General features: G+C 35.2%; 1 protein-coding gene across 5 annotated transcripts in view; it reads left to right on the forward strand.

Moving 5' to 3' along the window:
• The window catches only part of IMMP2L (inner mitochondrial membrane peptidase subunit 2), a 410,793-nt gene that overhangs the window by 109,117 nt on the left and 276,806 nt on the right, over positions 1-24,870 (forward strand). The window contains exon 4 of one of the 5 annotated variants that reach the window (XM_038153831.1): positions 17,339-23,863. The exons of 3 other annotated variants lie outside the window; for them this stretch is intronic. In XM_038153831.1, the coding sequence (XP_038009759.1) occupies positions 17,339-17,429 (91 nt within the window). In that variant the 3' untranslated portion in view covers positions 17,430-23,863. Of the gene's footprint in view, positions 1-17,338; positions 23,864-24,870 lie in introns of those variants that run through there. One more of the 5 variants, XM_038153834.1, reaches the window with a different exon arrangement.

Here is a 24,870-nt window from a genome sequence, read left to right on the forward strand (position 1 = left end):
ATAGCAGAACCCTCTGTTGATGAATGAGCTAATGTTTGGTGTATATAATGAGCGTGGGGATCATTTAGAAGACAGATGAGACTCCGTTCTTGTCTCAAATCTGATTAGGTGAACAGATGCAAGTGTGGGGACAATATCAAATATCTTCACAGCAGAACAGCATTTAGGAAAAAAGAATTGAGAAAGCCATTAATTTTTTTAAGCTGAGGATGAGTATCAGATGTAGCAGACAGAGTAGTATCTACTTAGACCAAATAGTCCTTTAAGCATGTTACCCAGTGATCATAGGCATTACTTATTAGCTGTACCCAGTTTATAATACAGTATTTCAGTAGTTCAGAAGCAATGAAATTCTGTCATGCATCATATAGGAACATGTTGAACATGGGTACAAGAGTGAACAAACACTATAATCCCTGCAAACTGTATGAATGTACTGTAAATGAGCTAAAAAGAGCAGTATCTATGAGTTTCTTTTTCTTTCTTCTGCCATATTGCTGTTCATATAGCTCAGGTTGCATTCCTGCTATAAACCAGGTCAGCAGCCATGTCAGATGGCACATGGGTGTGAGTAAGCAGAGCTGGATGTAATGCATATACTTTTCAGAATGAATCACCTGGCTGGTTTTATGAAGGTAGGTGTTAGCAGAAGAGGCCTTTGATGGAGGAGCTTAACAAAAGGGATTTGAAGAATATGTGGACAACCTATGGTGGACTGGATGGCGAGGAACTGGGCTCAGGAAAGCAGACTAAACACAGTGTTTTCAAAAATTTTATGACAGTGTTCTTAATCTAAATTTTGGAATGGCAGCAGAGAAAGTCTCACCATAAAGAGTCAAAGCCATGTGGTTTGAAAACAATGTCCTTGCATAAAAATTGTTACCAAGACAGGATTGGTGAGAGAACAGCTCAGGGCCAGAACAAGGCCCTATTAATAGAAGTGATGAGTTAGTGAATGTCAGTGCTAGCTGAAATGTGTATGGAAATAAAATGATAGGTACTAGGGAGATATTTTTGGATTACTAATGAGGGGAGAGAGAAGAAAAAATATAGTCTACAGTCTTGAAAGATTAATATAATAATAGTTGTAATAAAATAAGTAATAGTGAAGGGAAAAAGGGCAGAAAAATTGAAAGTGAAGATGGGAGACTCATGTGTTTAAAGTGACAGTGGCATGCCTAAGGAGAGATATGAGCCAGGTATAGGAGATCAGTTGGTGCCACAAGTAGGTTTTTGAGTCCTCAGTAGATAACTTTATAAGCTCTGTGTGCAGGAAAGTGTTTGCAGTCACTGCAAAGTGAGAAGAGCAAGGTTTAGGGACCAGGCTCTAATTTATCATCATCCTATCAGAAGAAAAAATATTTTTTGTAACAGAGTACCAATAACTTTTCTGTATTTATGGCTCCCTTACTGAAGCATGTGTCTTCTGGTTTGAAGCATGAGAGGAAACAGATGGGGATTTCTTTTATCTAAGCCCACATACGCTTCTCTTTCTTCAGTGGTAGTATAAGAAATGTTATAAATTAAGTTTCTTTCTTCTTAATTGAAGAGTGTCTTTTAAAGTTGCTCTTATTAGATGTTTGAATTGATCCAGAGCTCTACAAAATACAAAATTATTGAATTATTCCTTCCTGAAAAGTGGACCAAGAGTAATGATGAGTTCCAGTCAGGGTGCTTTAGAGAAATTAGCAAGCAGCCATAGCTTGTCTGGCAGTGGGATGTAAAATTTAAATAGAAAATATACAGTCCAATGTAGAGGATTTCAGAGGAATTGTGTCATGGATTTTTCATAGACTCACAGCATGCTCCTTTTTATTAATAAAGCAAATATGTCACATAGAGAAAAATCTATTATTGTGAATAAAGAAGTAGAATGTTTTTAAAAAACCTACTATGAACTTTTAAAATGAAATTGCTCTGTTATTCATGTGGTAAAAAAGGGGTTTTTCCTATTTAAATTACACATTGCAGATATTATTTTAATTTTAGTAGTTTTAATATCTTGCAAAATATTTATATGTGATTATGAATAATCATTATGTTTATTAACAAATCAGGAATTCATTCTGAATATTATATACTCCTATTTTATCCATGCAGTCTGTGATTTGCATGGTGCTCATTGAAGGTAACAATTATTTACTTTCTACTGAATATAACAGATACTAAATATCCATGATATTTAGGTATCAGACTTCTTATGTGCATGGTTTTAAAATGTATTTTTATATGCAGTAAAGGTATTTGTCTCTTATATGGCAAGATGAGATGGGCAGAATGATCTGGTGGAGCAGGGTTTGAGATGAGCAAGTTCTGAATGTTGGTTTTCCTTTCTTGCTTAATGTCATTATGAAACTCCATACACAACTCATATTTTTCTTCAGTTTTTTCACTGTGCAATATGGATAGTGACAGCTGAGTAAGAGCAACCTAATTTTAATAGGCCTTTGAATCTGTTGATGTGAAAAGTTTACTATCTTTTCTCAAATTTATATTATTATACTTTTTTAAGTTTCCTGATGTTAAAAAAAGGGCAGGGGCATACTGATTTCTCTTGCTGTGATATGGGACTTTGGTGTGATTACTGCTCTCTTTTATCATATGTATCTCTTTTAGAGAGTACTTGTTGACAGAAAAAAAAAAAAAAAGATTACCTGGGATCACTTCTGTAGATTTCTCCTATTTAATTAGTGAGAATGCAAAATTTAGTTCTGAAGTTTCTGACAGTGAATTCTTTAGGATTGTATTTTCTTTGTACCATGGAATATAACTTATATGTTGTCTAGCCACCCTAACTTTCTGCTCTATAGTTCTCTAGCAATTATATGTAAGATAAGTTCAAACATATTTGGAAAATTCTCAGTTCTTTTTCCATTATTTTAATTTTTCTTGGTTTTTTTTCCTAGACTCCTATAGGGAGTTAATATAAATTGACAGATGAAGAATTCACACTGTGTACATTTTTTAAAAATGCAGCTTCAGTCTTGTAATAATTTTGTAAGAATGTGAACAGTGGAGACCCATGGTTATTTAAGCATTAATGTTACTATAATGGTAGGATTTTTCTTCTCAGTACGGTTAAGTAAAGAAATATGGAAATAGTGGCAATAATTCTTTGACTATCTCACACAAAACTTGTGTTAGTGAATAGGTTTATGGTGACACTAATAGCATTCTTATATTTATTTATTGTCATAAATACATTCTTGAACTGTACCGTAATGTTACATATAATTCCACTATATTTGAGGCATGTTTATGTTTTTTACATGGGGATCTGTATTCTTTGCTTTAGTACAAATTTAAACTCAGATTTTTGAAATTGTCTGGTAACCACAGTGGGGCCACAATTATGGAAACTTCATCATCTGTCTAATTTTCTAAGCCCAGTTACAAAACCAGTCAGGCCTGGAAAGTTTCTAGAGAAATCACCATTATAAATGCTTCTCACTGCCCGTGTAACCTCTCAATACAGTGACTGGTGCTCATCAGCTAAACTCAACATCCAAGTGTTTCATCTTTTTAGCCATTTGGAGGCTTCCAAAGTGTGTAACACAGACCAAATTGAACTTTGGGAATGTCTTAGGCTCACACTTGGCCATTTAAGACTTTTCATGCCTATATCTGAATTAGGTACATGGCTACATTATGCAAATGTGCTGAATGTTTTAAAGAGCCGTTTCCTTAATTCCCTTAGTTATTGTGAAAATTTATTCAAGGTCATAATTATTAGACTTCTATAATCACAGCAAAAACTGATCCATGAGACCTCTTAATAGCTTGTTGACTATTTCTTGTCTCAGTTGATTCCCATGATACCTTATATTTTGTAGATAATATAAGTAATCTCCTGGATCCTATATTAGTAATATTTAAATATTGCACCAATAATACAGTGATATAGGTTACGAACCTGTCTGTGCAGCTTTCTGTCTGAGAGTCCACATAAGGTTTCTCCTTGTGTGTAACTTCAATTAGTGCTGATTTCTGTCCTCCATGGGGGACCAGTTTGAGGTTTTTTTTTTCATCTAGAGCTCTTACAGTTCACCATATGTGGTTTCTGTTTATAATAGAAAGTATTATATAATGTCAATGTCAGACATGCACAATTAGTTGAATTCATCTCTTTTGATGATATTATTAAAGCCATTGTTAAACAGAAAACAACTGAACAGGAGAGAATATATTTTGTTTGTGCCTGTAGTTGCATGGATTTCTGAATATTTTTTTTGATTTTATGTCTGTAAACTTTAGCATTTAAACTAAAATAAATAATAACATCATATGCTGGAACAACCATTGCAAAAATAGTACGTTCTCAGATAGAAAGATAATGAAATGTCTTAATCTTGAAGCATTTTTTTAATCTATATTATATTATTTTGGAAGAATAGCACTTTTACATAGTATAACCTTTTGGAGTTTCAATTTCAAAGTTTTGTCTTGACTTTTCATGCACCTTTTCCTTTTTAATAGTTTAGTTTTGATTTTTGCATATTAGGAAACATAACATGAATATATTTCAAGATAGAAAAAAATCCAAGAAACTTCTTTCTTTTCTGTGTTATTATCACTTTTAAAGAACAGGAGTGAACTGCTTTCTAGGCTTTACAAGCAGGTTGAATTTTCTCTGGTGTGTGGGTGTTATTCGTATTTTTAACAGTCTCAACAGTTACTAGAGTTGTTTTAATGCAACAGAACAAGGCTTGTTAGACTCCTACATTACTATGAAATAAGCTGTAAAAATGTCTGGATTACTTAGAAAAATTACAAGTGCATAGGCAGAGCTTAACATTTATTTGCCTGCAGTCTTTCTGGTTTTGATAAAATTTCCAGTATGATTTTTAATGTCTAAATTATGCAGATTCAAACTCTGATATTACTGTAGTACCAGGAAACATCTTATTTGGGAACATTCTCTAGCATTTCAGTTTCTGAAAACGAATTTTTGTTGAGTATTCCTTTATCTTGCCATGCTGCTTGTCATTGTGTGAGGAGGTGCTGCTGCAAGTTTGCTGCCTTCTGCTGTAACTTTAGTGTCTCCAAGGCAGTACCATTTGGCCTTTGTGTTCACTTTTAGAGTTCTTCCTGTTCTGCCACATCACCCATGTAGAGGCCAAATGCATTTGACTTTCTAATAAATCTGACTGGATTGCTTAAAACAGAAGGAGATGTGCTTCAGTGGCTATATAAGAAGCCTGGGATACACATGCAAAATGTATATAAAGTAGGTGGTGTGAATGATCCCCAGATTGAAATATTCAGTTTCCAAAGGTCAAACCCTTAGTATGTTGTCACATTCAATTAAAATACATACTGATGTGTTGAAACAACAGTAACACAGCATGCTATTGTTTTCAAAGATAAAATGTAGCAGTTTGTGGTTCTTTTAAGTTTTGAGTGAAACCACCAGTCCTTCATGAGTATTTTCTTTTGCAATGCACAGTAGGAGAATCTGTAGTTGTGTATCTGGAGAGACAAGTGAGATGTATGGCTCTGATTTTCAAGATTCTGCTGGAAATCAATTGCTGCTGATTTTCGTCTAGCATCTTGCCCTTGCCTCTCTCAAGGAGGTCCCAAATGATCCATCAGGACAATCCCAGATGATCCATCAGGACAATCCATCAGGAGAGTGTTTGTGGTGGTTGTCTGTTTGCAGTGGTGACACAAATAGCCCACAGCTTGTAGATAACCTCAGTGAGGTAGATAAGGACAATCTCTGTGAGATACAAAGTTTACAGAAGCACAAACAGCATGGAAAAAAGCTGTCAATTAGTTGTGACTGCTTTGACTAATAGGAGGGAGTGGGATAATTGGATATTTCATGTGGATTTAATGAAAATGGAGCAAATCACTGAATTACAATGGCAAGTTTTTATTAAAGACTTTGTACTGAAAGTGATAAGGGGAGAAAAATTGATAAAAATATTGGACAACTCCAACCATTTGTTTTGTGGTTTAATGAGTTGTAGGTTATATGGCAACCTCAAACATTGCTTGAACTTGGTTGTGGGGGTGCATATCCAGTATAACTCTAAACTGATGCATAAATGTAAACACGTGATGCATCCCACTGAAAATATATACTTTCTTTTGGTTAATGGTCAAAGTAGGCCACCTTAGCCATCTAAAGAGAGCCCCGTGGGGTGAGTTGGAAGCCATGAATGAGCTGCAGCCATCTCAAGGGCAGACAAGGGAGGACCCCCACTGCTGCAGGACCCATAGTGACACAGAGTCCATCAGAGCTGGCTGTGTCCATGGACGTGCTTCTGGAGGATCACACCCATATGAAGGAGATAGGGGTAGCAAGAACCTGTGAGTTTGCTTGAGGGGCCTTGTTGCTTGTCTGGCCTTTTAACAAAGATAGCTTACTTTTATCAGTAGCCAAATAATTCTGTCATATCCATTCCTTTTCCAGTCGAATATGTACTTTGGTCACCAAAGTAGTCTAGGAAAATCATCCTGGTTTGCTTTAAAAAGAGGCAGGATTCACTCAAAGGTCAGTTTATCTCATCCTGGAATAGATAGTTAACATAGGTGGTTTTAAAGCCACTGTGATGTACTGCCTTTCCCAGTTCAATTTGTCAAGAAGAAAACCATACATAGCTGTAAAAAGAGCTAGCTTTCAGTCACAGGATTCTCATCAGTCCAGGCAAAGCCACGATTAACTGTGGCATTTGTATTCTCTCCAGATGTTTCAGTTAACTGTAGTTTATCTTTAGGAACAAAATAATCTCTTAACTGCGCATTGCATAGACATTGTACAATGAGATTTGGAAAAATAATTCAGGAAATTTTATTTTTGTGTTCATATATCTTTTGAATACTTATTTAAAAGTATGAACTAAAAAAGACATTTCTTAATTTTCAATCTTCTGTCTCTCTCTATATGAACACAACTTAGAAAGTTAAATTAAAATAAACACATCTAATCTTGCATTCACATCTCATACAGCTAAGAAAGGACTTTAGTTTTCTGTTCCATGCACCCAGGCCAGCGAAATTTGAAAGTTTTCAGGCATTTATGGTAGAAGATTTTAACTCCAAATGAAATTGTTCAATTATAGTTTTTTCTCCTCCTTCATGAGTTGGAATGTGTATTGCAAGTCTAGCTGAATAGAGATACAGTGATTTGTTAATTGTTGTAGGATTTTGCAAAAAAACAAAGCTTTCCATTTTGTTTTCAAAAGGGAGTTACTTTTCAAGTTCTAATAACTATTGATGTGTTGATGGAAGAATCACCTCTCATTGTTTCCAGAAAATAGGAAGTTCCTTAGGAAATAGAGTGGAAACATAAGCCTTACAGATGCAGCCTCAACAGATCTGCATTCCTCTCTCATGAGGAATACATTTATTTTCATGAAGCACACTGACAGGTAGATGGATTGAATGTGGATGGATGTGCATATAAGAACTTCTGTCTCAGCTGGGCAATTAAAACATAAGACAGAATATTGGATTCTTTAAAATTCTTTATTAAAATAGAGAAGCGACAGAACATTGACGAATGTTTGCTTTTGATTGCTTTTGATTTCATTAAGAGATGAAACTGTGGAGACCAAAACTTTTGGAATACTTGGTTTGTTTCCTTATCTGGAGTAAATATCACTGAATTTTTTTTTTCTGGTGATACTGCCTACAACCAAGGCTCTTTAGAAAATGTAGTTCGCTACTGATTTTATTTTGTTTTTCTGTTTGAAAATCCAGAGACAGAATGTGTCAACAACTTGTTCCTGCTACATCCAAACAACCTCTTTTTGAAGATATTGTCAAATCAAGAAAAGACTTGTAAATTCATGGAATAGGTCCAGATTAGATTTTCAGGTGTTATGATAAATTGGTGAGGAAGTGTTTTTATTGATTGCTCTAATACTTTGAAATGCTCTGCATGTTTGCCCATCTTATTGCTTTAACTTAATATAAAAATTGCATAAGTAACATACAAGAATCATATTTCTTAAGTATCTTTTGTCATTTTGACTTGCTTTACTTGATTCTCAGTTGCAATTTACCAAAATTACTGGAGCTTTATACAAATAATAATGGCAGAAGATTGGACCCTTTTAAGGTAAAAATACATATATTTCTATTAAAATAACAAACCAGAAAATCGTATCACTTCATGGACTCCATATGTATTTTCAGATTTCCTTTTTAAGTATTTGGGTATCAGATGTTTCAATTAAGCCTTTTGAAGTTGAATTATCTTGTCCTCTGAGTAACTTTTTTCTGATATGCCTTTTTAAAATGTCAGATGTTCTTTGATTACGGTGAAATGTTTGCTTTCATTTATGTAGAATATATATAATGAGTAAAATTGAATTTGGTAGAGAAGGCATTTATAGTAAAGGTGTATTTTAGTGGTATTTTAAAATCAGCTACATTATAAGCTGTCTGTTCACAAGTCACAATTCTGTCTCTTACTTCTAGTGCTGTTACATATCAGCTAATAAAACTTGGATTATTTTTCTGTTCTCAGAGTTAAATTTCAGAAATATAGCATATAAGACATTATTAGGCAATAATTTTTTTGCTTATGGTCTTCCAAACCTGATAGTACTGAGATTTTTGGGATATGTCTTTTGGACCAGATGTTTCCTGGGGAGGGCCTTCTACTAGAACAGCCGGTAAAGAAAAAGTTCTTACTTAGTTCTGATTACCAGCATCTTGGAGTTGTAAGGTTTATCTGGTACCCTCTATAGTTCTTAAAATATGCTGTTAGCATCAAGGCACAAGAGTGGTGCAGGTATGAAATATAAAATGCAGACGAGGCAGTTTTATTGAAAAATAATGGAGATTTCAGAATCAAGAATGAAGTCTGTCAAAATTGTGGGAATGGGGAAGTAATGGTCATTAGGAGGATTTGATGAAAACCAAAGAAATAAGAAAAAAAGACAAATCTTTTGTGAGCAAAGTTCAAGTCTGATATGAGAGTGATCTGAGAAGAAAAAAAAAGTCTGTCCTAAAATATCTGTTACTTAGGAAGATTTGCCTAGTTTTATCTACCAGTTAAGAGAAAGTACTTTTTAAACCAAAGCTAATTCTCATTTGGATGACATTTTAATAAAAATAGTTATAGTGAATCTAATTATTAAACTTAAATAATAATATTTAAATGATTCAAGCCTCTATTGGTATCTCAGTTCCAACAATATTTAAAATTTATGAAAAAGCCCCCTAGAAATAGATTTAAAACAGAAAAATTATCATGCTGTGTAAAATTATAGGATCATAAAAATATTATTTGATGTACTCTTTAAAAAGAGAAATGGACTATTAAGCTACCTTTTTGAATATATTTGTTTGTTTTCTTGGTTTGAAACATATGCCAGCTGCATGTTAATCAACAGAAAACAATGTATGTACCTAAAATGTTAAGTCTCCATCAAGCTAAATGAGGCTATTTAAAACTTGACCTCTTAGGAGATGAGGTCCTATGAAGATCTGATTGCTGCACTGATGAACAAATTTTGTTTAGGCTTTCCTGGATCTGCTGAAAGTAGCAATATTAATAAAAACATGCTGGCACATGTTTTGGTTTTGGCCAGCATCCTTGCTGGGTACTGAGTCTGCAGCAGTCTTGCTGCTAATGTGTTCTGCATTTTCACTGCTGATACCCTTTGATGGCTCTTCTATCTCACACTGCAGCCCAGCAGTCTTTTGCCTGGGGAGATATACCAACAATTCTAAAAAACTGCTAAAAGTCTTTAAAAGAAGTGGTTTTGCTGAAGGACTGCTTCATTAAATATAAGACAAATCTCAAAAGACAAATCCATTCATTAACAGTTTTATAGCTCAGTCATTTACTGAAGAGGTGGTGTTATGCTAGGCTTTAAGAGTCAGGCGTAGACAGTGTAAATTGCATAAACTGAAAAAAAGAGCTATTTTAAAAATATCTAATTTAAATTGACAAGCTGGTTTATTTCTTTAAGCCTTATGAAGTCTTGAAAGAAAAACAGACTTAAAATTGTGGCATTCAGCATTCTGACATTTTCCGTTCACACTTATTCTTCAGTGCATAACAGTAACTTTATTTTCGTGCAGAGAGTATAAACTGAGGCATAGCCCCCAGTAGTAAGGCAATGAATGTTTACAGCATTTATGAATAAAACTACATCAAAGGGTAATTAGGTGATTATAATGGTACTTTCTTTTAGAGAGCTAATTTAAAAAACTCCATTGCTCCCAAACTTAATTATTTTAGTAATACTAACATGTTAGCAACTTCAAATTTGTTGCAGCCAGCTACGCCTAAAAAAAAAAAAAGTATGAAATTTGAGATTTCTATGTCACATCCAAAAGGAAGCTTTACTAAATTTTGTCTTAATAATTTTCTTTTTTATGTACTTTTTAGCTCATAATCAGATATTTTGATTTTTTAAAATGATTATCTGCTCTTGTGCCATATGTGAATGCCAGAGTATTTTGATGTGTTGTATGGCAGTTGCACAAGCTGCTGCTCACTGTTATTTATTTCAGAGGTGACAGGCAGTGATGTATCAGCTTCCATTGACAAACTCTGTTATAACTTCTGTATTTGTGAAGGCAGCTCTTATTTTTGTCTTTAGCTAGCCAGTCCATGGCCACCTCAGTGCTGCAGAAATAGAGGCATGCATGCAGTTGTTGAAAGTTGACATTTCTTTGTGACATCATCCCTTTAGTTATAACTAAATGAATAAAATAAGTTTTTGTTTATTTTTTTACAGCTGAAGGTTAAGCTCTTTGTAGACATTTCTTCATCTTAATATAAACACTTTCCTGTTATCAGGTCACTCTGATAAACAGGAAAGTGCAAGAGCAAAAAAAGTTTTCATGGTTACTATACCAGGACGGTTTTGTCATCTTTACCTCATCTAGATAAAAAGTAGAATTTTAGGTTGCCAATCTACTTTGGTCAATTTTTGTTGGTGTTGCCAGAATTTCATTACTTATTAAAGATTTCTCATGGTTCTATAAACACTGATCTTTTCTTGGTTTCCCAGTCACAGATAAAATTGGAGAAGAGCAAAGCACAGTTTTGTGATATCAGAGTATGTCTTTCCTGTCTGCTCTAAAACTGTGAAAAAAAAAAATAGACAGCATTTCAGGAATAAAATTTTAAATATCTCATGCTTCACTGTTTAAGCCATGGTGAAAAAAAAAAAAGCATAGAACAGAAGATTAATTTTTTTTTCCCCCTTGAAATCAGTATCAGCCTCTTGGATCACCTAACAGAAAAATGTTGATGTCCCATCTTTCCATTCTGTGATCTGATGCTAACACTCTCACTGATGTCAGTTAGGGCCATGATATTAATATGTAGAGAACATATGTGTATTATTTTTCCATGAAAATTCAAGGAGTAAGAGAAGCACTGAAATCAGTGTTTAACAGTATGTATTACTTAACTCAATGTGATCACTGATAACCATTTTATAATGCTTACATTCATCCATTCTCAAACATGCTGTCAGCTGTATCAGCCTAGAAAAGTGATTCTTTTTTTTATTTTCCTGTAATTTTCATAATCCTAGATTGTATATATCAGTGGAAAGGACTTAATATCTTTATTAAAACCTTTGTATCTGCATTATTTATAATGTTAGAAACATAACATTGAAACCTACAAGTTGTGAAGGATAAAAAGTCATGTTTAAATAGAAAAACTAAATTACTCCTTCGAAGAGCCAATAAAATTGAGAAACATTCACTGTAAAAGTAATAAAAACTTATGAGTCCCATTTTATTAAAACTACTATCCTCTTTCCTGATGGAACTGGATTACTTAAAGAATAGATTAGTGACATTTTATGTCTTGCAAGGGGTTTATGTCTAAAGTGAGTCTCCTGAAATTAATATAGTCATTAATACCACTAGCTGAATTAATCCATTGAATATTTTTAACTCTTTGAGTACTCACGTACCTTGACTGAGCTATAATGAAGATGTGTTGACAGACAAGGAAAGAAACAGGATATTGATGGGTAGGTGGACACTGATTTAGATGGAATGGAAAAGAGTCAACCATTGTTTACAAACTGCCCACTATTGTTATGAATGGAAGAAGGATGAGGTCCAGAGAACAAACGTTTCTCTTGGTTTGAAGGAGAGAAAAGCACAGGAAGTTAAGAATAAAAGTATGTGTCATCTGACACCAGTAAGAGTTCTTTTGTCAAAAACCAGTGATCAGACACCTACCACTGAATTGAGTTTGCATGAGCAGGTTTTGGTAGCAGGGGGCTACAGGGATAGCTTCTGAGAAAAGGTGCAAGAAGCTTCCCCCATGTCCAACAGGGCCAATGCCAGCTGACTCCAAGATGGGCCTGTTTGCTGGCAGGGGCTGAGCCCATCCATGGTGGTGATAGTGCTTCTGGGATAACAGGTTTAAGGGGAAAAAACTTCAGCTAGAGAAAGTTGCAAGATTGTGTGAGAGAAGCAACTTTGCAGACACCCAGTTAAGTGAAGAAGGAGGAGGTGCTCAGGGAGTCAGAGCAGAGGTTCCCCTGCAGCTCATGGTGCAGACCCTGGTGAGTCAGGCTGTTCCTCTGCAGCCCGTGGAAGTCCATGGTGGAGCAGAGATCCACCTGCAGCCCATGGAGGACCCCCCCACTGGAGCAGGTGTATGCCTGAAGGAGTCTTTGACCCTCTGGGAAGCCTGTGCTGGAGGAGGCTCCTGGTTAGATCCATGGAGAGGAGCCCATGCCAGATCAGGTGTTCTGGGAGGCCTTGTGACCCAGTGGGGTGCCCACAGTGGAGCAGTGTGTTCCTGAAGGACTACACCCCATGGAAGGGACACACAGTACTGCAGGGGAAGAGTATGAGGAGTCATCTCCCTGAAGAGCAAGGAGTGGCAGAGACAATGTCTGATAAACTGACTGCAGCCTCCTTTTGTGGTCCCCCTGCACCACTGGAGAGGAGTTGATAGCGAATACGGGCCCAGGAAGTTGATAGAGTGTCTAGGAAGATGGGAGAGGTAGGAGAAAGGTGTTTTAAGATTTGGTTTTACTTCTCATTATTCTACTTTGATTTGATTGGTAACAAAAGAAACTGATTTCCCCAGGCTGAGTCTGTTTTGCCTGTGATGGTATTTGGTCAGTGATCTCTCCCTGCCCTTATCTCAACCCCTGAGCCTTTTGTTGTGTTTTCTTTCCCCTGTTCAGCTGAGGAGGAGAGTGATAGGGTGGCTCTTGTGACCACCTGGCAATTTGGCCATGGTCAGCCCAACAAAACTGCTTGAGTAGTCAGAAGTCTTCTCTCTCAGGCATTCAAGTAATGTCATTGAAAACTACACATTATAAAATATTCTGGTGTATATAAAATGACCAAAGGAAAACTGCAAAATTCTTTTTGATCTTCTTGTGTACCACATAACATGAAAAGCAGAAAGGGTCCATTTTTCCAATGAATAGAACTGCATCACCGATTTTCCTTCAATGGGGCTTTATTCTTTGGCTTTGGTATTTATGATTGTAAAACATACAGGCACCTTCTTTTAAAAACTCTTGTTATCTGTAAATAGCAAAAAAGGGAGACAAACTCTAAGAAAACTGTGTTCTGAATGTGCAGTAACTACTCAGAAACTGGAAGTTTGGACTATTAGTTAGCCTATATTGAATTTCTTTGCTGTTCATTATGAAATCTAGTAAATAGCTGTCTATGATATACATATTGTTTTTGAATAAAATTGCTTTTCTTTTAATACAGCAAGAAAGCATACAAAAGAGAGGTATCATTTAAAAACAACCAGATGATGGCTTGAATTATGTAAAGGTGTTTTTTTTATTTGGGTAAAGGTGAAGAAAAATCTCATCAAAAATCTGGTAAATTGTTGAGTCTCTTATCATTGATTAGTACAGGATTCATTTTGTATTATCAGAAGATCTTAGAAGCTGTCTTCTGTGTCTTCTAACATGTAAAAACATGATGTCATGAAATTAATCTTTAGAATCAGTTGGTTTTCTGTCAGCCCAGTTTGTACAGGTGAGCAGTAGGAACTGTCAGATAAAAGTCAGAGTTCCAGAATGCAGCAGATATTCCATAGGTAATAATGAGATTTCAGTTCCTCCTGTCTGTATCACTTAAAATCACAGTAAATAAGCTCAGACAGTTGAAGGAAAAGCACCTTTGATATGCATGTCATAGCAAGTTTAAAATTTTGAATTATTTACTCTGTGTGTTTAAAAATATTTTAACCCATGAAAAATATTAAATGCTGTTTCGTTTTCAGAAGTATTGGCTAGGAAATTAGCATCTTTCTGATAAAAGAAAATGTATATTTAAATTATTTCAATACTCAAATACTCATGGTTCATTAAATAGGAAGCAAAGATATCTAAAATTTACCATCTGTATCTATTGAACCTCAAAAAATTTGTGACTAAAGTCAGATTTCTTTTCCTAATGTGGGTCATTAGATGTGTCATCATGAAATCTGTGATAATATTTAATGTTATTATGTAAAATTCACAAGCATTTTCATTAGCTGATATTCAAAATTTGAGAAATATTGGAACACACAGCTTTGTGATTACTACTAAAGTCCTTTAGGTATAATACTATGAATAGGTCAAAATACAACTTATGAGTACTTAAAAGCAAAATAAGTATCTCATTAGGTACAGAATATAATTTAAGAAGTGAGAAATTTGAGATAATGTTTTCATGTTATGAAGGATTATGGGCATGCTTCCCTATAAAAGCAGCATTTTCTGAAAATTGAGCACCTTTAAGGGGAGTCAGATTATAGTCTCAAAATTCTGGCTTTCTTGGCTTTTGGGTATATGCTGCTAATGGTAAAAACCCACCACAGTTTGAAGTGGTTCACAAAATTACATATTAAAAAGAACAGTGCAGTGACTTATGGCTTAATACTTTGTTTGTTCTCCTGATGAATTTAAAGATCAGTACAGGTTGGCATGAAAAGAAATAGCAGGCTGAAAACAATGGTCAAAATGTAAAAATCAAATGGAACAGTTAAGGCTACAAGGTATGGAATCAAATGTTGGTTAAGAAGCTACAGCAATAGTGACAGGGCTATGGATAGTATACCTACAGCATAGTATGAAGAGAAATTGAGACATTTGTAGAGCTGGAAAATATTGTATGTTGTTAGGGATTCTGTCCACATCTAAGGGACAAGACCTCCTATGGTAATGATAGCAAAGTTTGATTCTTTGTGTCTTAAGAGACAGGATGAATATCCTTTCTTCCAAGGTGCTTTTTCTAGTAATTGATTGTCTGTTTCTTATCCTGTTTTTTATGAATGCTCTAGAAAAAGCACCGTAACATGCATAACTTTCTGTTTGTCAAAGCAGGAGGTCTGTGCTCTCTTTTTTTCAGCTGTAAGCCTCTCATGCCTTTGACAAGCAATTCCCATCAAGGAGTTTCTATCCAAATTCTGAATTTTGGAGTGAACAACATTTTTTGCTTCTACTTCCACCTTGGGTTTCCCAGGTTCTCTATAGTACTGGAAGCTGGCAATGAATATGTCCCAGCATGTTCTGGCAGTATGTAGGAGCCACACAGTTTCCAGGAGTGGGCAGAAGAGCTCTGTAGGGCTACAGCTGTGTTTTATGCTGGGGAAGACAGGAAGCTGTTGAACAACATAATATGGGGGAAAATAGTCCTATTAGCTGGTATTTAAGGCTTTTGAGATTTCTTTGGTTATTCTGAAAATTTTCAGGAAGTAGGGCTAAAACTTGAACAATTTGCCTTTTAAATACTTTTTCATCTACTTAAATTTGTGGACCTTTTGGTCAAATACTAGAGGAATGTGTCTTTCAAACTGTCTTACTGTGTAGACCTGCCTTCTCCATTTTGCCGTTGCTACATTGTATTTTGCTGCCCTTCCCTTCTTTCAACACTGATTTCTTCTACTTTTCCACTTGGAACTAAATGGAAGATCTTTGGGGTTGTTTGCACTCAGATGTCGCACAGGGCTAGAAGCCAGGTTCCTGCTAAGTTACAATATACCCCTCTAGGCATCTCAGCTTCCTCCCTGGTTTCCCACATTATCCTTCTCCACGGTGGTATTCTAAATTTTTTTCTTTGCCATCTCCCACAGCAGCAACTCCATGTCTTTCCCTGGTTGCCACTGCTTGGTAACCACTATAATACTTCTAGTTTTCACCTAACACATTGTCTAATACCCACCACCATTCTGGGAGTTCCAGCCTAAGGGAAGGAGCTATGACATGGCTCCTCTGGCCCCTGCAAAATCCATGTGAAACATAGAATGATTCTAGTTATTCTATAGTCTTCTCCCATTAGGGTATTTAATTGCAGTGTCTCCACTGCTGCTGATTTTCCTACATTTGCAAAAGCTTAACACTGTGAAACTTAATACATTGACATTTCATACTCCTCTGCTAAATTAGGTGAAAATTGTTCAACAAATTAAAAAAAAAAATTTCAGACAGGTAGATCTCTGATGGTAGGCAATGCAGTCATATAAGAGTTGATTCCTTTTTTACTTCATTAGTCCAATGCTATCTATCTTCTATTGGTATGTCATTTTTGGCTTAGGTTTCTTCAGACTGAAAATTGCCCAAAGGTACAAAAACTTTTGAGGATAATTTGACTACACAGCTACCCTGTTACGCTTTTCAATAAACACTTTTGGCTGTTGTTGGGCAGGATGCTAGTTTAGGTGAACAATCCTTATTTGCTTAAGCTAAACTACAATGGAATTCCTAGGACATTTTTTTTCCTTACAAATCTGATAGGGGACTGGTGACAGATAGGGAAAAAATCATGTAATTGTGTGATAACTTACTCTCTTAGACCTGCACCCCAAATCAGCTGAATTAAAGAACTATTAGGAAGATACAAGGATAAGAGGGATGTAAAACAATCAGGACTGGAGCCAAAATCTACAGATAAATCATGAGGCTGACCACAAAACTAGAAGGTCTGGTCATCTGACCAGAGAGCCTTCAAAACTATTTTGTTATTTCAGTCTGTTAAAAGCATTTTAATAACTATAAATTTATAGGCAGCTGTTTTTCAATTTTGAGCATTTTGTGAACAATAAACACAGTTCGCAAAACTTTGGTATGATAGGTAAATTGTTCCCTTTTTTAGCACTTTGTACCATTAATGGAAATTATGGGGAAAAATTATTTGTCCTTCTAACTTATGGAGTAGAGAAGTATTCTTCAGAAGTAATTTTTAGAGCTTTTTTTTTATGGTTCTAGTTCTCAGTCGTTTCATCTGACAAAAACCATTTATTCTATCTGTGTTCATTCACTTTATTTTATTTTTTGACATTGGTCTCTGTTTTGATTCATGTGTGCATATTCTTAGATTTCCTTTGTGCCTAAATATAGTGATACTGCCTGTTCTTAACCTATTTTCCCAGGTTGTGCCCTTGTAGATTCACTTTGAAGATTCCTAGAGTAAACTCTTCCTTTAGAGCTAAGAAGTTGACCTGTACTCCTACTTTGCTCTAGTTATCCAGTGAACACAGACAGGTATACTTTATAGTACTTTTGAGGTGCTGTCATTTGCTGTATAATTTTCAGTGGTATGTGTAGGTGACTGTTGCCTCTCTCTTTGGCTTTCAAGTGGCATTTGTATTATGTCTTCTCCAGATGAATGCTGTCTTGTCTGGGAAGAGTAATCATAATCTTACTCATAGTAATAACTTTTTTATAATACTTCATTTGAATATAATAGAAATTTGGACGAATATATGTTATCTTTTCTTGTCATTCAGCTACAATCCAATCAATCAGATAGAGACATAATCTCTACTGGACAAATTCTGCACAAAGAGAAAATTTAATATAAACTGAAAGTCATGCTCCCTGGTAAGTAGCTGACACAAATATTAGGTATCAAATAAATTAAATAAGTCTTTTCTCATCTACCTCAATACTTATACAGACTGTAAAATTATATATTTTTCTAAATCCCTATATAAAGCACATCTCCATAAATTGTGTAAATCTATTAACTTTAAATCTACAAAAAGTATAAAAATATAATATTGAAATATTAATACAATGAGGTAAAATTGATGTAGAATTCTAGTGAGCACTTGTGCTTCCCTGAAGAGGCAAGAGCTTTGAAGAGAATCTGCCTTGACCTTCTCCTTATGAGGTGCTCCTGAAAAAGACCAAAAGGTTTTTAAACTCAGAAATCCAGCATATAGTGGGTAATTATTTTATTGATAGAGAAAAAAATAACCCGAACACACCACATAGCTAGCTTAGGCAAAACAATATAAACAAGGTCTCAATGTTACTCTTTCCACGTGGAGCAAGTAGGTCCTTCATTCATGGTTGGTTTCAATACTCCTTGACTTTCTGGGATTAAGAAAATTTTGAATCAATATCTCTGATGCTTACTAATTTTCTTTCTTCTCTGATGCCTGGTTGCATGTGCCCTGCTCTGCCTTGGGACCTTCTGTCCCTTAATGCTCACTCGGCCACTGTGGTGGCACACTCTTCTCCTAGCTCTGTATAATTTTATCTGGCTCACTCTACTTGAAGAGACAAAGTAGACAATTAAGAACGCACAATATATTAGGTTATAGCCATCACAGAAGCCATAATTTAAATGAAAAGTAATTTAAAAGTATGAACTTTATATTATATACCTGGAGTAAAGTCCTGAGAAACTCATCCCTATAGGTTTTCTTGGAACACAAAAAATATAGTTCCATAGACATTAAATAGATATATAGTTTAGCATAAAGTTGCTGATTCTAGTGTAATTATTTATTTTGGCATATTAGCAATAAGTGAGTTCAAATAAATTCAGTGGCAATTACAAGGAAAAAAAAATATCAGCACATACATCACTGAAAGTTGATATTTAGAAATGTCCATTATATGACCTAATGATTCATGCATATGACTTGACATATTGAGATTAATCTACCACAGCAGTTTATATCTCTGCAAAATTTGGGTTGAGAGCAGCAGCCTTTGATGTTTGAGTATAATTCTTTGAAACAATGTTACAACAGATGAAGAGCCCCAGTGCCTTTGGTGTCACAATATGTGGAACATTATTTACTGAATCTGTTACAAGGGAAAAAAGTCTTCTGCTAGCAGAATGCCCCTTTTATTTGTACCATATCACTAACTATCAGTGAAAACCCAACATAAAATAACCAGAAAGCATTGCAGATGTTGCATGGGGTTTACTTTTTTTTTTCCCCGCATATAAATGAATTTTAAGAAATAAGGAGATTTTTTTAACAGAATAAAGACATAAACAGTATTTAAGAACAAAAAAAAAAAAAAAAATCCACATCAATCTGCCCAACTGTAACATATGGAAGAAGCATCGTGTGTTTCTTCCCTTGGAGAATCTCACTTCCAAGAGACAGGCTTTCAGGGACTGAGTCACAAGTTACATTTGTATTGTTTTGTTTAATACCTCCAAATAATTCATTATCCACCCTCCAACAATTCTGGTGACCACTTTACTGCCTCTGAAGACTTTTGGTCTATAAAACATCCTGAGGCAATGAGCTTCTCCTGGTAATAACAGTTCTACTACTGATGTTGACAGTAGTTCAAAGTTGTTTTGAAGTGTAAGTTTGTAGCAGACATGTCTAAATTTAAATATTGTGAGTTTTTTTTTTCCCTTGACTTTGCTGGGTATTTGTATTTTCTGTCCTCTGGATCAGGTTGGTTTTAAATTTTATTTATTGGTTTAGTCAAATGTCTATGCAGCACAGTAGAAAAGCAATAAGCAGAACTCAGAAAATAGCTATGTTCTTTTTAGTAAGTGTTAGTGCAATTTTCCTTGTCCTTAGTGTTGAGCTAATTTCCTGTCTGGCAGGCACTAGCAATATTTCACTTTTTCATTAAAAATAGAGAGAAGGAGAGAGAGAGATATAAAAAAAAAAAAAGTAAGTGAGGGAGATGTAGTAGATGATATAGATTCGAATACTAATTGATGCAGTGTTGTAACATGCCACTGGGATAGTGTATAAAGCCTTCTACCTTGGAAAACTGCAGTTCAGCTACTGCTGTTTGGGCATATGAGCAGTGATAGAATTTACTTTTTTCATAAGTTATTTGATGGAATTAAGATGAGAGGAAAGGATCTTTCATGCTCACTGAAACTACGAAATGCCAGTATGTGATTCCTTCCTCGTGATTTTCCACTATAAAACTGGAAGCAAAATGAATTCTAGTCTTAGGTGGAAATCCATGATGCTCCTCCCAGTCCTACTCCCTTCCAGGAAGTCACATTTATAAATCATTCATCTCATATTAATTGCTATTCTCAAGTTTTTCCATCATGATGTTTTGGTTTTAGGAAGAGCTATTAATGAGGTGCATTTCTTCTTTTTGTGTTATGTGTTTGCATAAGTGTTTCTGAAGTAATTTTGTTTGAGGATTAAAATTTCATGTAAAGCCAGTGATTTTTCACATCTATGAAAATGAGATGTGCTCAGGAAGTGCATTTCATTGTGTAAATAAGTGTTGTAGTGGTCAAACCCCTATAACTGCTGGCCACTGCCTTCCTTCACCCTAACCACGCACTACTCTCTTTCAAATGCTTCAGTTCACATCAGATGCTGAATGAGCTCTTGCAGCACACTAAGGCATCAGGAAGCTAACCTGGTCACCCAAATAAAAGTGCCTTTGATAACTTAGTAGGCTGAAATTTCTCAGTAATGGGCCTGATGGGCATCAAAACCAGAAAAAGAGTAAGAGAGGCCATGACTAACCTCCAGCAAAGCTGGCTTTGAGGCTTATCTTTGATATGTATTTTCTATGTTCAGTTTAGATCTGCAGCCAAAATGCAGATCTTGGCCTCATCCAGGAGGTAGTACTATTAAAAAATCTTTTTACTGGCAATGGATAGCACTCTTAAAAAAAAAAAATCATTGATAAGGTATGACCTGCCTGAATCAGTTTATGGTAATGGGAAACCCAAGAGTTAGTTTGCCTCATCAGAAGAAAAAATGCGACTGAGAATGGATGACCCACAGCAAGCTTGTACCAAAAATCAGTGTTCATTTTTTGGAAGGATTTGGTCTTTTTTGAAGAAATTAATCTCATTTCTTGGTATTTATTTAAATTGCCTGGAAACTTCTCAGTACCTGGAACAGAAAAATCACTTAGAACTGGGATCAGAGTGCAAGATAGCCATCAGGTATGCTATTGCTTCGTGTTCCTGTCACTAAATTTAGATAATAGTGAATTTGGCATTATGAAATAACATTCTTTCACTTGAAAATTTATCAAGTATCAAGGGCTCACTGATCCTACTCATGTCTTTACCCATAGGTTGGCTATTCAGAAATGAAATAGAGATGAGGGACTTCCTACCAAAAGTTTTAAGACCTTCACTGTTTGGTGAAGCTGTCCTTGGCTGAAGTCCGGTGCCTGGCTTGGAAACTTGCTTGTGTGAGATACTGGTTAATGACAGTTGCCTCGTGCTGGCAGTTGTTAACCAGGACTTTACAGGTATCCATGTTGAGAATTTGAATTTTTCCACAATTTGATTTAAATAAATGTTACAAAAGATAAGTGGCAACTTGGAAATATACTGTATAAAATTTGTGTGTTTCCTTCATGCCAGATTGCTTTCATGACAGACTTTGGTCAGATAGCCATTCTGTTCCAAGTGCCTAAGTATCTTGAATACAGCCAGTTTTTGTAATTAATAATTCCTGTAAGTGTGTTTTCTTCTATCAGGAAAACCATATGTTTAGGGACAGTTTTGTAGTCTTGAAAACTGTACGTGTTCTCCAAGTGCTTCTGGACCCTGGGCATGATTATCGAAGCATTTATGTCTGGTGATAAGTTTTCTGTTGTCAACCCCTTTCTAGCTAACAGTTGTATATCAGTAAATGGGGGTAGTATTTGCATTATTCTACCTCTTTTGCTTCTACTTACTGAATTCAAGAAGTATAGATTTGAAAAGGTGAATTATAGGTGATTGCTTTTATGTATTAATGCTGCCTATGAAGGGTCTCATTAACACTCACAGCATGGAAAATTCCTGCAGCTACCCTACAGAGCACTGGAAAACATGACTGCTGAGCAGGCTTTATTGTTTATGCCTCATTTCTAATTTATTCTCTTAAAGAGTATTTTTGCAACCTCCATATGACAAATAAGATACCATATGGGAAAAAGAAGAGCTGGACAAAGGCAGCAGGAATACTTTTTCTTCTATTTATCACAGGGTTGTTTTTTTATGATTTATTTTGGGAGTGAGGGTTTCATTTTAATTGTATTCTTGTGAATATTTAATTTCCAAGCTGGCATTTGGTACATTATTAGAGCAGCAATCAGTGATAAAACATCTTGTTGCAAAACTTGCACTTGGGAAACTGAATTATATATGTGCAATGAATATATATATATATTGTTGCAGAATTGTTTTTTTTAAATTATAGTATGTTTTATACATGTTCTTGTGAAGTTATTAAACTAAATCTAATTCTACTACTTCTTTTGAAGTATTTGAGGGCAATTTTTAAAATTTAAACTACTTTAATTAAAAATTATTCCTTTTTAGAACAAGAAGGAAAAATACTTTTACACTAAAAAAAGGGCTTACTTCCTTCTCCTATCGGTAAGAAGCAGGATGTGCCCTGCAGTTCAGTGGTTCAGTGTGTATACATTAAGTGGCAAGGAAATGATTTTCTTCAGTACATATCAGTGCCTTGGATTGTTATCTGTGATAGTGTCTACCCCTTTCTGTCTTGCAATTGCACTCCTTGATGTTTACCTAGAAGAGCTAAATGGTTTTCTTGTGCTAGAAGTGGAACTTTTGTTGCCCTGTGAAACAGCCAGCTCGGTGGTACAGCAGTGTTTGGGCACACATTGCCCTGGAGGCATCAGAGCTCTGAGGCACTCCCAGTGCATCCCTTGGTGAACTGGGCAGCTGCAGCTGGCAGCTGAGCCTGTGGCTGGCATGCCATGCCATCAGCCACAGCTCTTTACCTAGGCTGCTGAAAAGCTCTGTGGTGTAACATACACTGACTTCAGCTGTAACCTTATATTTTATAAAGACTTACTACTAGAATATATTGGGACTTTTTGAGTAGGAGTTTATTTTTTTTTTGTAAGACAAGGGACAGCTATGTCCTTGGAGATGGTCATATTCCCTCTCCAGAAAACTGGAAAGTCTTGTGTTGACTCTTGCTTAAATCTTTCTTATTTTATTTTCATATTGGAATTTTCTGTTTTAAATTCTGATATTTGCATTTATACTTGTGTCTGTCTCAAAAACGTCCTCTTTTCCAGCTTGTGAAATATACCAGTTGTTTAACTCATTGCTTTTCCCTCCATGCATTTAATAAAACAACGTAACTAAATTGTTTGTGAATAGTTCCTTGTGAAGGTTGTGTATTCAGTGTTCAATATCATGATTGTGCAGATATATTGTTACTGGATAAAGTCACAGGACCTTTACTGATTGAATGCATGTGTGCTTCTGTAAATAATTATGTGTCTTCATACATTTACAGTTAATATCTTTACCTGTGATCTTTGCTTTGATTTTTTAAAATGCCACGTTGTTTGGCTTAAAAAAAAGTAAAATAACTCCTCTAATTTCATAGAAGTGAGAATTTGGAAACTAGATGTTGCCATCTGTTGTTGATACCATGAAAATGTATGTGAGGAGCCTTTTGATTCCAGGTATTCCCATTGCACTGACTCTTAATGTTCCATCTTGTATGTCTTGAATATTTTAAGGGAGAGGGCATATCAGAGAAAGATCTGCCAGAATTTTTAAATTCTGTAACTTCTGACTGTGGTACAATGAAGATGAGTCCATGGACTTAACATCCTCTGGGAAATTAAAACATCTGTCTCTGTCTGTTCAAGAACAGTACAAAACCAAAGGTTTTCTGTGCCCCAATCACAAAAAAAAAAAAAAAAAGAAAAAAAGAAAAAAACAACTCAGACGGGTTTCCTGAGTCCTCCAGTCCTCTTTGTTCTTACTATTTTACAGCTAGCAGCACTTGGAATGGATCATTGTGCTTGTCATAAGCCCTGTTTTCAGCAGAGAGCAATTAAAAGATAAGGTTCCATGGTCTCTAATGAAGAGAAGAGACTGGGAAAGATGTGACACTTGCAAATGATCCCTGTCATTGATCAGGACCTTCCAGGAATATTTTAAATATTCATTGCTTTAGGAAACAGGCATTTTGGTGCTTCTTATTTAGAAAAGACTTTCTTAAAGTCCTGTTTTGTGGTTAGAGAAAAGGTGTAAAGGAATTCTAAAGAAAAATTCTATCCCTTTCAAAAAGTGTATCATATATTTTATGGGTTTTTTAGTTTTTTGCTGGTTTTATTTTCTAGCCTATATTGGTATCCACAGAGCAATGACTGTAGTTTCTCTCTTTATATCTCGCTATATCTGATGTAAAACTAGCAAGCTATAAAGCCCAAAGCAATATACACTAAAATGAAGGTGGGTTGCTGCCCTAAATACCTAAAATACATTTGATTAATATATTTTTAATTGATTCTGCCATAATTGTTCCTTTATTGGTCTGATGCAATTAAACACCCTCTTATTTTGATTCTTGTGGAAATACTACTTTTTTGTAATCTAATTTACTGAATATATTTCTAATATTTGTGATAAATGCTGAGAATACCATACATCAAAAATATTTATTTCACTCACTTCAAACAGATGTTTACTGGTGTGAATTTAATGGAGATTTTATAGGTCTGTAATTATGCAGTGATACAAAGTATCACTAACCAAGTGTAGATAATGTGGTTTTTAAAAAATGCAGCAGTTTTCTTGACTTCATTAGTTTAGGTGGGCCACATCTTAGAGCTACTCAGCAGTGTTGGAAGAATTGAATTTTGCACCCTTGAGAGCAAAGATAAAATGCTTTCTTTTTTGCATTCATCTAATGAATTGTAAAATTTTGCTGAAGCAGAACAG

Source organism: Motacilla alba, chromosome 1A, assembly GCF_015832195.1.
Source record: "Motacilla alba alba isolate MOTALB_02 chromosome 1A, Motacilla_alba_V1.0_pri, whole genome shotgun sequence".
NCBI classification, from domain to species: Eukaryota; Metazoa; Chordata; class Aves; order Passeriformes; family Motacillidae; genus Motacilla; species Motacilla alba.